Source organism: Hypanus sabinus, chromosome 23 (genome assembly GCF_030144855.1).
Source record: "Hypanus sabinus isolate sHypSab1 chromosome 23, sHypSab1.hap1, whole genome shotgun sequence".
Lineage (NCBI taxonomy): Eukaryota > Metazoa > Chordata > Chondrichthyes > Myliobatiformes > Dasyatidae > Hypanus > Hypanus sabinus.
The window spans coordinates 21,793,035-21,810,362 of NC_082728.1; the positions used below are offsets into that span (position 1 = coordinate 21,793,035).

Consider the following 17,328-nt stretch of genomic DNA (forward strand, 5'->3'; position numbering starts at 1 on the left):
TTGTATTCAAACCCAACATTTTAGTTCCAACGCTACCAGACTGATGGTCCATACACTCCCTGAAGGCCAACAGTAACAGTCAACAAGAAACTGAGTATTTTTTAGTCGAAGCTCCGCCTGGGGTTTCTGACAGTTCAAGTGGAATATGTACCAATATTCTCAAACCGTCTGCAATGCCAGTGACATGATTGTAGGACATGGACACTGCGTAGCTTAGATAAGTACTATCAAAATCGTACGGTTCAGCCTACTCGGGGCCAAATAACAACGTGTCAACCGTGCTGACAACTGCCATTTCCCATCATCACGTAGTAATCTTGACATTTTCTTTTTCTTCCGATAATAAAAAAACGTCATATTCGGTTGAGATGTGGACGCCAGAAATAAAGATTTGTTACATGTATGCACTCTCTGCTTTGATACTCAAATAATGTGGTTGTTTCATTCAATATTTTAAAGTATTGTAATCATTAAGCTGTGTCGAGCACATGCAACAGTAGTTGTACATTTCGTCCGTGACCAGTTATCCTAATATGGGCATCCAGTGTCAGGAGCATTTTAAGCGTTGATAAATCCGAGTGGAGAGCGAGGGTAAGGGGGGGGGGGGGATGGGTTGTGCTGCGCTTTTTTCATCGACTTGGACGTCACTTTCAGTCGTCCTGTTTCATCTTCTTCCATTTCTAATTGTATCAATTGATTTTTTCTCTTAGTTTTCAATTTTAAAATTAACCACCCAGATAGATGGAGACCTTGGAAGCTGCGAGATTATCAGTTGTCTTGGGTCATCCATTCCAACTGAATTCCCACAGAAAGCTTCCATCTCTCTTTTGTGACCGACTGTAGGGCAATTGCGAGGACAATTGATGTATTGTGATGCTATCTCTACATCTTACTTACACTAGTTGGAAATATAAGCCTGTGGACATCAAAGGAAACATATCACCGCGGTATTGTGTTCTGAAGGCTCTCCTATTTTGAGCACCGAGTGTTGGCTGAGTTACAGCTGGAAATTGGCATTGGGCAACCAGAAGGAGCCATGGTTGCTCTTTGAGTATGAGTATTGTATACCCGTTTCGAAGCTTCCATTATGTAACTCTTCTCCATAACACTACAATGAGGCACTAGATTATTGGTCAACAGGACAGCACGATGCCATAAACATTATGTTGCCATGATAGTGCATCGCCCGTGATCAATTTGGAGAGGGGGAGGGCGGTGATCAAGCTGGCTAGCGGTAATGCGTAGTTGGCAGATTGTAAGCACAATAAAGGACATTTGAATCACTGTTATTAATATGCTGGTAGATGAAATGAAATAAAACAGCGAGGCGCTTTGATGCATGTCATAAATGAAGCAGGTTTCTCGAAGAACGCAAGACATTACTAGCTCGATGCAGAGCCAATTAGAACAGGACACGAAAGACATTTGCACCTCGCAGTGGAACGAAACTGCGAACCCGGGGAATTACATTGTTTAGATGCGATGGAATAGTCACAATTGGAAGAGAAAGAGGGTGGGGGAGAAAAGCACAGTCTTCTGGCGTTCATTTTCGTGTCATTCTTTCTCAATTTGGGGAAAAATAATTTATCTTTCTGCTATTACCATACAAGGCTGCGTCTTGCCCGTATTTGGTGCTGTAGTTAGATTCTCCGACCTCAGGCGGGGCTGCATTGATTGACAGCTCCAGCTCCTGACGCCACAGCGTTGTGTTGCTGCGTTTTTGCGTTGCCGGTTCTGCAGCAGAGAGAGAGGGAGAGAGAGGGATAGAGCGGAGAGATCTCTGACTGCCGAGTCAGGATCCAAGAGGACGGAAAAGCCCGTTCGGAAAGCGAGCCAAAGGCACAGCAGGGAAAGTGAAGCGGGGGCTGTCGACAGGCGGAGAGCGCCCCGGAGCAGCGAAACACTGCGCACTGAAGGTCGAGCGGCGTCCGTCCGGCTCCTCGCATCGATATGGAGTTGCCAGCCGCAGGGGAGCACGTATTTGCCGTGGAGAGCATCGAGAAAAAGCGCATCAGGAAGGTAAATTTGACCAGCTCTAGTTTACCTCTCCGCTAATTCCGCCACGTTATTGATCAGTTATAGGGCTGTCTCTCCTTTCCTATGACGAACACTGTCTTTATTTCGCCACAGGGTAGAGTCGAATACCTGGTGAAATGGAGGGGATGGTCTCCCAAGTGAGTCCCATTTTGCATGTTTTTTTAATAGATAAACTACAGCGTGTGCGCGTTCGGTTGGGTGGGTGTGGATAGTGGAAGAATTTTGTAGATCACAGACATTTCCCTCCTTACTAATGCCAACTGTGAGTTGTTAGTAGATAACCAATGTAACAAAAAAATGGCCAATGAGAGTCCTGGAATGTCTTAATGGACTGTGAAACAGATATGATAGTGTGTGAAAGGAGTGAAAATGGCTTCTCTTATACACTGCTTGAATAGCAGCAATAGGTGGCTTTATTTTTTTTCCCGCTTGTGAAATTGTGAGAGGTTTTGACTTGACCTGCTGGGTTCTTCTCTGCAGATACAACACGTGGGAGCCAGAAGAGAATATCCTGGATCCTCGGCTGCTCCTGGCTTTTCAGCACAGGTAAATAAATGAGGGAAGGAAACACACCTAGGACTCGGCCGCAAGAAATATGTTTTTTTTAAAAAAAGGCCGGAGAATAAAGAGGGTCAGAAACGAGAGCTTTCGAAATTAGAGGGCCTTGAGAAATCAGACTAGCCAGCTTCATTCTTGCGGTGTAGATGTGAGCGGAATAGCTGGAAAGTCTGGGAGGTTAGCGAAACCCCGAAACTAAATATTCCAAGTTAGGATGGCCCTTCTAAAGTGGGGAGTGAGTAGAGCGGGATCCAGTGTCAGCGGGTGATATTACTATTTCTTGCCATTAATAAAGGCACGATTGAGACCGAGAAAAATAAATAATAAATGTCAAACTCGGGAATACATTTAAATTTTTTTTTAAACTCTTAGTAACTACTGCAATAGTGATGTAACTGCTGGTGCGATGTTGCAGATCGAAGCTAGATGGTGCATTTACCTCCTAAGTGAGTCTGGTGTAGGGGACTGTGCTGTCAGATCTCGAAACGTTGTTCCAACGACTATCTGCGATGTTCCTATTTCAGAGGCTCCTCTGAACGTCTCTCTCTCTCTCTCTCTCTCTCTCTCTCTCTCGTGCACCTGCTGGCACACAAGTGTGGTTTTAAAGGGGCAACGCTAAATTAACCATCCTTGTAACCTCAAAAGGACTAGCAAGGGCGCGCAGAGTTGCATATCCTTTTTAATTAGGTATACGATAATCGATCCGAGTGGTTAGTGGCTCACGGGGTTGCCATAGCTGCCTGCAATCATGTGAATAAATACAGTGGACTCGTGCTGCGTGTAACTGGATGGGAGGGACGGAAAGTTGCTTACAAACAGGCCAGGATTAATTGGGCAGTCAATAACGATTTGCTTTAAAAATAATGTGTTCTTGCATTTAGTAGAAGCTGACTGCATTATTTTTCTTTTAGATGCAATTAGAAAGACCACCACAAACGGGTCAAGGATTGCAAGACAGTATCCCATTTCTACCTGCTGTCAGTTGTCAATTGATGACTATTAGTGGATCTGTGACCTTTTGCAGCTTTTGACTGCTGCAAGAGCACACCAGTAGACTCATAACCCCACATAGAGTAAATCCTATGCTTAGTCTGTAAAATGAAAGTAGAATGATAAGTTTATACTTTGAAGCAATGATTACTAAAGTTCTTAAGCAGTGGTCTTTGATTAGTTGCATTATAGGAAATACGCTTAGATTAACAGAGCATTTAAATTAATTCAGAACTCCACTTTTTAAATTAAATTAATTCAAGGCTATTTAAATTAAATTAATTCAGAATTCCAGTTTGATGTAATACAAAGCATTCCATTCATATATAACAGGAATACAGTTATAAAAATCAATTGATGCATGTTAATTTGGGTAATTGTCTACCCACTTAATAGCAAGTAGAAATGCTATTTGTCTGTTGTACCTGCTTCAGACAACATGTTTGTAAACAATAAGATGAGCCAAAGGGTAAGGAGAGAACAGTTTCTTTGGGCTATGGATGACATTTTTATATGTGTACACATCATTGAAGTAGAGAAACAAGTATTAACAATGGATAAAATATTTTAGGGATCATTTTGCTCACCTTTTGACTGGGTACTGAGAGCTATATAAACTCTGCTGACTAGACTCTGGCACTTTCAAGGGGAAGTTACCATTGGTCTTCTATTTATATATAAAGTTGGGAAAATGGGAATATAATACATCGGAATATAAACAGTAAGTTGGGCTATATTCCCAGTCTGGATAGGCATTGGAGCACGTAAAACTGATTTGCATGTGGTATTCCATTGGGATGGTCATCTTAGGACCTAGTCTGGCCATTAAATCAAGTTTCTTCTTTAAATCTTAAGCTGGTATTTGTTGAGGAGGAGTAGTGCTCAAAATCACATGTTAATGGAGTCTAAGTGCTATAAAATTATCCTCTGCCCTAAATCTTGATAATTGTTTCCCAAGTTTGTAATAGACTATTTGGAACATGTGTGCTCCAGAATAACTTATCCCTGTGAAGTTAGATTTACTGAACCTTACTTCAAGGGCCATTGCTTCTGAGATCAGAAGCAGTTTGTCTTTTGATTTTCCAAATATTTCAGATCATAACTGGAAATGGAAATGGCGGTCATTGAAAAGGTTTCAACACTATGGGGTTTCAAAGTATTAAAACTGTGTTTTGCGCAGCTACTTGTTTAAGTTGAAAATGTTGTTTAATAGAGAAGATTGCATTAATCCAAGTATAAATTTAAACCAACTATTCACCAAGAAAATCCAAAACTTTATTGCTAATAATATATCCTTGATGCTTAGGCATTCATTTGGTAGGGAGATGTCAACACCTGTAGTGAGTATTTTTATTTTTCTTTTAGTCAAAGAGATTGTTGGTCATATCATGTTTTAAGTTAAATTCTGAGTACAGTGTATCCAAGAATATACAATCTGTTCAGAAGTGTGGATAGAAATTACTTCTAAAACTGATTAGCAAATGATTTTCATGCTCACCTGTCTTTAATCATTGATTTCAGAGAAAGACAAGAACAGACAATGGGTTATCGTAAACGAGGACCCAAGCCCAAACACCTACTGGTTCAGGTAATGTTACCTGTTGGGTATAAACCTGATTGGATAAATACAAGATGAGCAGTCAAATGCCATCTGTTTCTGAGTTGTTCTGTTGGACATAGTTCGATTAATATTTAATATATGTCAAACTGCAGTATGCACACCTGCTTAGAATAGGTTTCCTGCCACGTTCCAAAGATGTGTGGGTTAGTAGATTGATTGGTCACATGGGTGTAATTGGGCAGCACGGGTTTGCTGAGCTGGAAGGGCCTTGGAAGCATCCTGTATCTCTAAATAAAAAATAAGACAAATAATAGTCAGATAAGTTAGTTCAAAGTTCAAAGTAAAAGTTATTAACAGTACATGCGTGTTCAGTGTCAGTGTAATGTTGTAAAGTAACACTAGCATGGAGCTTGGAGCTTCTTGTTGATACAAAAATGGATCCAAGAAAGTAGGCGGTAAATTTGAGTATAAAATCATTTAGTTTCCTACTTTAATAATATTATTAGCTCCAAAGGTGAAGTGAGGCAAATGTTTTTGACTACATTTTGGATATAATTCTATATAATTTCTGAATGAATTAGCAATATGTAATTGTGTAATATAATGTAATACACTTCAAAGTAATAAGGAATATATCCAGTCTGTATAGATTGATTTAAACCAATATGCATGCCACAAGCAAAGCTTGCAGAGTTTACCTACTCTAATTACTGGTGGTAATGAGCTTCATTCTTGAACAGCTGTACTACTGGGTGTAGCTTTGGAGGATTAGGTTTAATTATAACGATAGTTTGGTGATATATACTGAGGCAAGATAAAGTGCAGTTTGGAGGGGAGCCTTCAGATGGTGGCGACTACATGTGTCTACCACACTTGTCTATCTGGTGATGGCGGCTGAGCGATTGTCGAGCAATACCAAAGGAGAAGAGTTGCTGCTGTCCAAAGCAATATTTGTAATAAATAACCAAACCTCCATTCATACTCCAGCATGAACATCTAAGATTTGTTGGTAATCTATGGTTATCAGTTCTCAGAAATTGATTAATTTGTGAGAATTGTTGGGATTTTGAGGAAACAAATGATTGCCTAAAGCATTGACCAGAAGTGATCCAGTAATACATTATTCATGAGCCACCATTGGATTCCTCCCACTGTATAGCTTAGATTGAAAATGGAATTGAAGCATGTTCCATTGTGCTGAAAATGGAACATGAATAGTGAGAGGCAAGTGGAATGATTAGAGGGACAAAACCATTTGCCTGTATTAGGTGGACCTTGATGGAAAGATACAACTTCACGCTTTTTAGCATAAAAGGAGCCAGATTACAGATTTAAGTCATTACCTTGCCTTATAATTCATGGGTTCTAGATTTTTGAAATCTAAATAATACTGATGTATTTATTCTCAATTTTCAGCTACCAGCCTTTGCTCGACGTTCAAATGTCCCTTCAGAGTTACAGGATACTTATGTGGAAGATGAACGATCAAAGAGTGAAATCCAGCAACAGCCGATCAAACGTCAATATCAATTGAACAGTAAAAAGCTTCATCAGTACAAGCCCTGTAACACGGAGGAGCAACGTCAACATCAAGTTACTAAACATTATTACCAACTCAACAGCAAGAAACATCATCATTATCAACCAGATATTATGTACCCCAGTCAGCAAGCTGACTGTCACAGGAGTGAAACAGAACTAAGCCAGGAGCTGCACCAGCCCATTCAGGAACAAGAAACACTACACAGTTTTATTAAGAGTGGAAGTCATACTCGTGTTGGCGGCGTGGAGAAGCCAGTGATCAAGGAAATGGATTCGAAGTCGGGAAGTGGGCCAGAAATAGCCAAGGAAAGTGTAAAACACAATGGCATCAATGGGAGAATGAAGATAGTGAAAAATAAAAATAAAAATGGTAGAATTGTAATAGTTATGAGCAAGTATATGGGTAGCGGGATCCAGTCAGCGAAAGATAAACATGGTAAGAATGGGGATGGAGGGAATGAGTCAGTGGCAAGCAAAACTGGAGAGCGAGAACTATGGATAGTCAAAAATGGCCATGGCAAAACTACCGTGGCAGAGGAGAAAGTAGAGAAGGTTAAGGATAATATTGCAAATGGGAGGGAAGAGGTAACAAAGATTCCCAATGTAAACAAAAAGGCGGAGAATGAAAAAGATGGTTGTGTTACATCGGTGGTGGTCAAAGAGATAGCAGTTTCCGCTCAAAGTAAAAGTTTGAATGGGGAGGCATGTGGCACAGAAAGAAATGAAACAGCAAATAAGAAAGAGGGGAGAACTCAAAAGGATCAGTACCCCTTGGAGCAGGAGCAATGTAACAAACCAAATACAATGCGATGGTCTTGTGATTCAGAAGTCCCTAATAGGGATAGGCTTTACTCCAATCTACCCCATTCCAGAAAGCGGTATCTGTCAGAACCCATTGTGGACAATGAGGCCAAAAAACCAATGACATGCAGAAGCATCAGTGTCCCAGGCAGTGCGGTCCAGCTGGAGCAAGAAGACCTAATGGAGGCAGATGCAGTCGATTGCTATCGAAATGTGGGAATCGATGGCATTTTGGACTCAAACCCTGAACAACCCATTGATCTGAGCTGTGTCAAGTCCAGGCCAGCGCCTCAGAAGGCAACAGCACAGCAGGTGGAGGTTGAGGAGAAAGAAGAATCAGTGAAAGGTGATCAGCAATATCCCTGGACTGGACTCAAACCTTATCTGGGAAATCTGATTATCACAGATGTCACAGCAAACTGCCTCACAGTTACATTTAAGGAATATGTAACAGTGTGAAGGAGACTTAAATCAGTCCAAGAATTCATGTAGAATAAAGCAGAAATCATTAGAATAAATGCACTCTTTATCCCAAATCTTCATTCTGTAAACTGAACAGCTTATATGTATGAAAATGTATTTATAAATAGGCACATTTAATAAGTAGAAGTAAATATGTTTCTGAAGCCAGACTGGAAGACTGGCAATAAAGGGCACTCGAACCTGCTTTCTTAAATTTGGATTTTTAATTTTTTTAAGCAAAAATTTATGATCTAACACTTATTTACTAAAACCATATTAAAAATGTTTGATACTTTATTTCTTTTTTTAATTATCAATGATTAATATTTGTGATAATATGTGTGCTATTTAAATGTGCAAATGCCTTGTACTTCCTGTCTGATATTTCCAAGGCTAATGAGCTTGTGCTGCTATTATAAATTTGTATTTTTTTTGTGCTTGAATGTAAATATGTGAAAACGCTTTTAAGGAAACAGTCACTGTTGCAATAGGGCGACAGTTAGTAATATAAAGGATGAATGTTGATGTTTTGTATCCAAGGCACGCCATTTTTGATCTGGCGTTTATTACTACCAGCTGAACAGTGAATAGAAATTCTAAGAAACGAACTTGAGTCATATTACTAATTTGTGGCGCTCATTGTAAAATTAATATGCAGTCGTTGTGAAGTTACTCTCCCCAAGTACATTGGTACTGTTTTTAAGTGAGTAAAATGATGAATCTCTGGAGCTGCCTTTGAAATCTTACTGCACATTTTAGAGTCACATTCTATTCTGTGTGTAGCTGTGGTTACCAGCTGGCGTCATTTCACGGAAACCACAGTTTTATTTGTGTCACATTGACAAACGGTGCAGATTAAAATAGTCAAGGAGGCAACATCCTGTGACTTGAGTGAAATAACTGTACTTCAAAGTATCATTGCTCTTCAGACATCTGACCCAGAAATGCTTCTTCACGGAGTCAGTCATCAAAGTGATTGTAACTCTGAGCCGACCTCTCAAAGTATTTATCTGGAAATGCAATCACGAACGAGACTTGACTTCCATAGTACTACGCAAGGTATTCGTTTATCTCGCCGATCGTGAAGCAAAATGATCCAGAATAACTACAAATCCAGGTGTAAAAGGGTTTTGGTTAGCTTCCTGGAGTAAGCATTTGGTTTTACAATTTTAATTTTAAACTGTCACGATGCATACTGCCATTAAGATCATTGTCATAGTTGGAATCTGAAGAATGCGGCGAAGTGCAGTTACTGGACGGATTTAGGAACTGAAATGCGAAATAAAATTCGGGCGCCATCTCAGAAAGACTAAAAAAGTAATTGAATGACTTCTCCAGCTTGGGAAGAAAGAGATGGTGATTGGTAACGGGTGCTGTATAATCCTTTACAGATACACGTGGATAGTTGCCTTCAAATGAATAGACTTTGGCTAGATGTTCTAAAATCCGCCGAAAGCACAGATACTAGTCATTTGAGTAAATGGCCGATTTGGCAATTCCATAGAAGGGTTAATTGCGCAGTCGTCCAGTACTTGGATGATATCTGGCCCCTGCAGCAACGCGTATGATTTATTTTTTGTTAATTGTCAGCTGGTCCGTTCTTTGATGAGCAGGGGGTAGAGGTCGGATGCTGGTGACAACGATGAGTGTGTCTTCAACAATATGTAGCTATACGTGCTTGGAAATTCCCTAGTCTGGCTGTAGCCAACTTGTGTCGAGATCATCTACTCTTGAAAGGCGAGCGTGCATCCCCAATTGCGCAGTGGGAAGATACCTGGATTTCGGAATTTCAGTCTGGGGAGACTGTACCAAAAACTGGACCAACGTACAGTTTTCAGCCAGCACCATTGCCTAGCAAAACATAGTTGAAATAAAATTTTAGCGACCATGCAGACCCAGGGAAGCGGGGCAAGAAGATCACTAAACCTGCACACCATCACGTTTACGATGTAGGCCTTATTTTCAAATTGTCTTTTGTGAATCCTTGGAAGTGTGCCTAGGGGGTGTGATAGTAACCGTCATAAATCCTAACTCTGCACACCTGTTAGTTGGTCGAGGATATGCTCTGCAGTCCAGGAGGATGACAATTCCGATGACACCACCAGCGTCAATTGAAATAATCAGCAATAGGAAAATCTACTGGACTGGAGTACTGGAGTTCTGACACAATCTAAACGGCTGGAGGTACTCGTCAGGCCTTATTTTTGATGAATGGACAACTTCAACGTTTCACAAATCATCGACTATGCTCGATCCTTCTTTGGGCAGCCAGATAAACATTTGATGACATGGTCTTGTGTGCATATCTTTGAATCCCGTCTTTCTGAGCAATACGTCCAGTACTTTCTGTAGGAGATTTGAATAGGCTTCCGATTGTAAAACAGCAGCCCCGCTAATCCATTGTTCGCAGATCAAAAGACTTTGAACAATTGACTCGTGTATTTAACACGCTTCGCGCTACGTACTCATAATGATGCTTACAACAGACACTACACACATCTGCATCTCCAAATTATGGACGAGCTTGCAACAACTACCATTATCAGGGAGTTTGCATATCAGCGCCGTGACCTTTGGTCATCTAATTATAGTAGATCTCAAAGAAATCCGTCCGGGAATTTGTCTGATTTCAATAGTTTGGCCAAGAATCCCAGCAAGTGGCGTAGTACAGATCTGGCAAGAACAATATCCTCCACTCATGCTGTTGGCTATATACTATGTTTCATAAGCACAAAGCCTCTCTGTTCTAAAGCAGAAACTAAAACTGTGCGAAGCCAGCTTCAGTTCAGCCAATAGGGCTAGTGTTCCGTAAAGGTAAACACGGGGAAATAGTAAACAGGGATAAACAGTAAACATGAATCACAGTCTCCTTCACGTTCCAGGAAATACAGAATATGTTTCCAGCAATGTATGACTACCCAGACTGAGTACTGACAATGCGTACACATATGTCATGAGGTCATCCTTCAAGCTAGTGACTTCGTAAGAACCTTATAGTTTATGTATAGCTCAGTGGAGTTTATGTTCCGCTATACACGTTTGTACTTTACCGTGATAATTTTTGGAAGTTCTGACGCAAAGTAAACGAGTACAATAGGATTTTTGATAGTGGAGACACAATTTTATAGTTTCTAACGCTCTTAGCACACTTACTGTCTACGTCAGGGTATCAATCTTATAAAATGGCAGGAGTCTGGTATGTTTCATCGAGTCTTTGGAATACTGCTCGCAACATTTTCCAAGTCTGCTCATGAAAAATGCAATTTCTTTTTGCTGAATCATCTTCGTTAAATCACTGCGGTCGCCAGCTCGTATTTTCATTAATAACCCAGAAAGAGCGTGCATTAGCACTCAAAATCTTGAATTTGGCCAAATATAGTATAAACCCCGGGATTACCGGTAAATTAGAACGGTATCTCGTGCTAGTCAAGCGAGTGGTGAAACAACTCCTGGTTTTAACTCGACCCGTACCATGTGGTCAGTCTAATAATTAAAAATGCCATAACTGCGGTGTAATGTGTCCGACTCCCGAAGGCGCTTTAGACTCCCGAACGTCAAGTGTGGCTGTGCCTTCGGACACGCTATATCATAGATAAGGGATTCAGATAATGCGAACAGGTTGAGCGAAGAGTGTTTCTCAGATGTCTGGCTGGGCTCTGGGCTTTGTGATATCCTTCTGAACCCGGGAAAGGGACGCGTGCTCACAAACTGGTGTCAAGAACGGTACAAGGGAACGTTACCGTTCGGGATTCGTCGCCAATAACTTAGATTTATAAAGTCTCATTCTCTCGGGATTGACTGGTGAATACAGTGTGACTCACGGCCGAACCAATGTGTTCTCAGTATTGATAACCCGTGCTGGGTGCGTATGTGGGGCTTGTCTTCCCTGAAGAAAATGAAATGGAATTAAAAACTGCAAACATTCGCCGAACATTGTAGCAATTGCGTGACATGGTTTCAGGCGCCATTTGCCGCAAAGGAGCCAAACACAAGCGAAGACCTTCTTGATGTGAACCCATCGGGGTTTAGATGAGGAAGACGAAACGAAAATCTAAGTCCTGCGATTTCTGGGCAGCGGTGGCTCGCTGTCAGCCAGTCCTTTCCCCCAAAACGTCCAGGAAGTGTCTCCAATCCGCTAAGCACATGGAAGACTCGGCTTCCACTCTCCATCCAGCGTAATCTTCGCCTTCCCATACATTCCCCCCCCCCCATTTTAGAATTCACACTTCTAGATGCATTGCTGGCTCAGAAGGCATCCTTACACCCTCCCACGGATTTCCAAGGAATTCAGCGCAAGATTCCCCGCCCGACCAGGGATGTAAACTCGTGTCTCTCTATCTTCTCTTCATTATCGTGCGCCCAAGGTAACGAGCAGAGTGAACATTGGCCCCGCGGATGATTAGTGTCATCCCCTAGGTCCGAGCACCCAAACCCCAGTTTCTAGCCCAGAATTTACAGATATCAATGTATTGTGTCTTTTACTGGACGAATAATTTCATAATCCCCCTCCCCCGTTTCCCAAATTGGCACGGACTCCCCTCTTCCCCACAGCTTGATAAAGAAACCGTCGCCGGTCCTCAGAATCCAACAGTCCAAATTTGAAGTCTCAGATTCTCTTCAGCCGGCGGTCCCCCTAATCGATAATCGGAATCTGGGTGCGCCCCAGCTGTGGCACCAGCCAGTGAATTTTGTCATTTACAGACATGGCGATCGTTTACTGCATATGCCAGTGCCTGTAGGAACTTCCATGTAGAGCTCCCTGTTGCTCAGGCACGGACTGCATTGGCCGCCATATTTCGGTCTGAACGTGTCCGTCTGCAACAGTGATCTAGAATATCAAAAGGCTTTTTAAAAACAGGACAGGCTGCCTGCCGTTTCATGGGTTGCGGAACATAAACGTACTTCACCTGTTTATTAGTATTAATGATGGAATTTTCCAAGCAAAGGTCTCCTTTGGCAGGCGTGCTGCCTTTTGCTGCCTTCAAAGGAAACCGCTTACCAGAGCGAATTCCAGCACAGCAAACAATGGCCGGGTGCTCAGCCGCAGCGTATTTTTTTACCGATATCGTTAGCTATTGTGGGTGGATTGTCGGTATTTTAAAATTAATCCTCCCCCATAATTATCTGTTGGTAATACTGATCCTTCTCCTTTGAACGCCACTACTGCTTTGGTAGCATTTTGAGGTGCCTGTTGACGAATCAGAATGAGTGACCGCACGATTAACGTTGGATTGTTTAAAGTTAAAAAAAAATGTCATCGTTTTAAAGCTCTGTTTAGCTTCTCAGCCAACTCTTCTCGATTCGTTTATGAATCGTTTATAAATGTTCTGCTCAAACACAGTGGACGGCGATTATTTGCATTAGTAATTAAATACGCATGTAAATAGCCCTGAAACGATCTCGGCAAACGTCTTAGCTATTCCCTTAGAACAGAATTATTATCCTACCCCAAACTAGGATAACTCGAAACCTAGCAGTACCGACTCAAAGTAACACCCATGAAACGAAACGATTTTCACGCAATTACTTAGTTGAAACGTGAGATAATTGTTACTTGACTACTCGGCTTTGTATGGAAACGACTGCATTCGCGCAATATCTTAATACGAGAGAAAATTTACTCGTATGTATTCGCAAATTCCGTTTCTATGGCTGGGAAAAAGACAGAAGAGCAAACGACCGCACTGATATTTGTAAGGACCAGTGTTGCAACGATAGCCCAGTTAGCAGCAGATTCTCAAACATAAACTTAATCCATTTGGAGTTTTTACCTCATTGTATGTGATGTATACGTCTATCTGAGAAATACTTATATGTTATATTGTATGTCGGGTATAAACTACATTTAGAAGAATCATATTGGGTGTCCATGGTACACTCTGCAATCTTTAATTAGATGTCTGCGATCCCTTTGCGGCGTTTTTCTATATGATAGGTGCATTTACTTAGCTTAGGCTTTGTATCTAGCTCAATAAGTTCTGTCAGTTCACTACACCTACTGGCAGTCTGAAGGATATCAATTCAATATTACCTCCGGACACTTGTGCACATCCAGTCATTTTCCAAGTCTGGCACGAAATGGCAATTGTGGCAAATCCTCCACCCTCCCTCTGGCCCCATTGTCCTCAAGACGTGATTTCAAACAACCTCTCCGCCCTTCTTATTGAACATTTAATAATGTTAATCAGAATCAATAATTTTAATGCTGATAGTACTTCAATCGGTATGATGAACACCCAAATCACCCATTACCATAAATGTTCTGAGCTAAAGCAGGAGCAGCAACGTGGACAACATATCCATGATTCTCAGTTCTTATACCACTTACCTGCCAAACTCTATGCTTAATGGCTTTGTTGAAAGAATGCTCATTGCCCTAGACTTCAACAAAGGCTCTGGCAGGAATAGTCGCTAAACAAATTGCAGTCACGTGTCTATTATTTGACTTACAACCAAAGCCATGTTTCCTCTTAGATCACATTGTCTCTGATGTATTATGATGATTTAGCTTTACTGCTTTTGATGGTGCCACCAATTATCTGCTGACATTGTTGCTTTTCCCATCTTCTGACCTCCTTATCTAACGTACTCTCATCCACATGATCGCCACAACTGCTCTACAAACTCAATCCTTTTAGAAACACCCCTTGTTTATTCGAGCATTAAATACTTAACATCTTGTGGAGAAGACTTGTTGATACCAAGACTGGGTTCAATTACGTTTCTTTTAAAACTGGAACACGATTCTCTCACTTGTCTCCAAGCTCTTGGCTGCCGAGCGTTTTCAATGTCATTCTGATCACCACGTCTCAAAATGTTACGCACGATTTCTCCAAAGTACTACATATTTCTTTAAAGGGGCTGTTTTCATCCTCAAAGTTCAATGTGTTGCAGTCCATAATCATTATCTTATAAGTGCAAAACGGCTCACCTGCCCACAGTATGATGAATCTAATTCATTCCATTCAGTAGGTCGATGCTGTGGCACTAGTCATCTACTTGACCATCAAATGTTAAGACTTAAAATTTTACAAAGGTGGTCAAATAAGGTAACATTTAAGCCCTTAACTTACTTCTTTTAAAACTCCTTTTCCAACGGAGGTGTGTTCTTACCCTTGACTTAACTGGGGGAGGGGTGTTCTATTTGTTTAAAAATAACAGAAATTAATCTGTATGTTGTAAATTTCAGTGTCATTGACTCAAGTAAAACCAGTTACTTCCTCTTGATGAGGAAGTTTTCAAAGAAGGGTGGGTGGTATTCTTTGTACATCTACTGCACCTGCAGCAGGCTAACCTGACAATTAATCTCTTGTTGACGACAGTGATTAAGATAACCAACAGTTTCATCTATTTTTAGCGATAGTGATTCAGATAATCGATCAGTGGATGCATTTTAGATGTCTTCAACGTGAACAAGAAACGTGGCTTCATTTGACGTCTCAGCCAAAGGAACTCCCATCATGGGAATTCTTTTTAAAAAACTGCGAAATCAACCCAGGTTGTGGTTTTTTTTTTCCCCTGGAGTGGGGCGTTGAACGATATCTTATGGTTAGGCACCATTTGATCAAGGTCACTTTGAGAGTCAGGGCGTATCTTTATTCCAATTGCCACGCGCTGTGCGAATCTTCACTAGTTAATATTTCTGTTGCACTCTGACGTGCACGGCTGGGGTCGAGGAGTCCCTCATCTGCGTTTCACAACACTCCCTACCAGTACAATTATTTCTATAACCCTTAGGAATGTGTCTCTACGTTGTTCTGGCTGTACACCGCTCTTGCAAGTAGACACATCGATAAGATCAAAAGAACAACGTGACACTTCGGAGAGCGGAAAGAGGAAAATTTGAAAACAATGCTAATGCCATAACGTCAAGCATCAAATTTTAAGTTGACGCGCTTCTTCTCTGAATAAACTGGGTTGGTCACCCGCTCATGACTGGTATTTTTCTGGGAATAGCGAGCCGCACATTCCATCTTGACAACACCGCCTCTGACCTCAGAAATAATCTCTGTGGCTTTAATATACTGCCGGATTTAAACTCAATCTGAACGGAGCGTTCACCTGGAAGGTTGAAGCATCCCTCACAAGGGAACGGAGTTCGACTTGTAATAATATGTACGCGATCTAAGATACCTCCGTGTTGGCATACTTTACCACCTGAGGGAAAGAGATGTTGTTAATGAAAATGAATAAGAAAATACACGCAATATACGTATCACAAGTAAAAAAAAGGAAATATACAATGCGGACTCGTGAATTTTATATAGTTGGTTTCCTTTGTAATCTTACAGTTTCGGTCAATTTGATATATTTATTTGGGCATTTCCACGTGGAACAAATAGAAGAAAGGACTGGTGAAAAAAACATTAAAATCCGTTTCTAAATGCTGGAAATCCAGCACGATTCAGGGAGATTTGGGGCTGGTTATTTTTTTCTCTCTCTCTCTGGTGAATCCGTTCAACGGAATAGCTTCCACCCAGCGCGCTAATCCTCCTTCCTCGTTCAGAAAACAAACAAACCGTGATGTGTTTTCATCTTCCTCATTCTGAGGATTTGATTGAAACTCGTTTTGCTGTAAATTTACTCATTTAGGAGAAAGCTGGCTGATACGGCAGTGATTAAAGATGACGTTCCCTTTATTGCTTGGAAGCGGTCCGCGGGCCAGAGGCGCTGCGCCACCTCAGGGCTGTTGAGGGATTGTAGCGACGAATTCAGGCAGCTTGTCAAGCACTTTTAGAAAGACCCGCTTTCACAGAACATCAGTTTTAATCTCGATTTCTTGCCAATAGTTCGTCACCGCTTTTAGTTTCCGAGGGAATTTGCATAATTTCCACCATTTTCACTTATTCCTAACTGTAAACGATCACCGACTGTCACACATGTTGTACAACGAGATGGAAGTTGAGTCTTTGTGTTATATGTGTCTGACTCTATGGTTATTCATTAAACATTATGCCTGAAGTTGCTCGGATGACCTTTAAATCGTTGTGTATATCGGCCATGCTCTAGGAATGTGAATCGTAATGGAAAGGCATCCGTTGACGGATTAAACAGCTGGCGTCAGGTGCTGAAAGGTTGGGAAACATTAACGATTTAGCGCTAACCTGGAAGGAGATGCTCTCTGATTAGTCATCCGTTGAATGTCTAGCTCCCAACCACGGGGGGGGAAAAAAACTCCCTGTGATCAAAGTGGATTGCAAGCTGAAAACTAGTGGCTCTGGATAAAGCGCCATAAACATTGCACAGACTACTACGGCAGCAGCAGGGTTAGGACTGTGCTTTGATGTGCTGCAGTGCGGAGTGTCGAGTACAATGGCGCTGACCTACCCGTGGTTCCCTGGTGTAATGGGCCGTGTCTTCAGTCCATTAAACATCAA

The 17,328-nt window shown here is 41.4% G+C and overlaps 1 protein-coding gene across 1 annotated transcript; it reads left to right on the top strand.

Moving 5' to 3' along the window:
* The first annotated feature begins 1,566 nt into the window (after positions 1-1,566).
* cbx4 (chromobox homolog 4 (Pc class homolog, Drosophila)) lies at positions 1,567-8,679 on the top strand. Its single transcript, XM_059948519.1, has 5 exons — positions 1,567-2,019; positions 2,131-2,174; positions 2,518-2,583; positions 5,107-5,173; positions 6,563-8,679. Exons 1-5 carry the CDS (start codon positions 1,951-1,953, stop codon positions 7,946-7,948), a joined length of 1,632 nt encoding a protein of 543 aa, XP_059804502.1. The 5' UTR covers positions 1,567-1,950; the 3' UTR covers positions 7,949-8,679.
* The last annotated feature ends 8,649 nt before the right edge of the window (positions 8,680-17,328 follow it).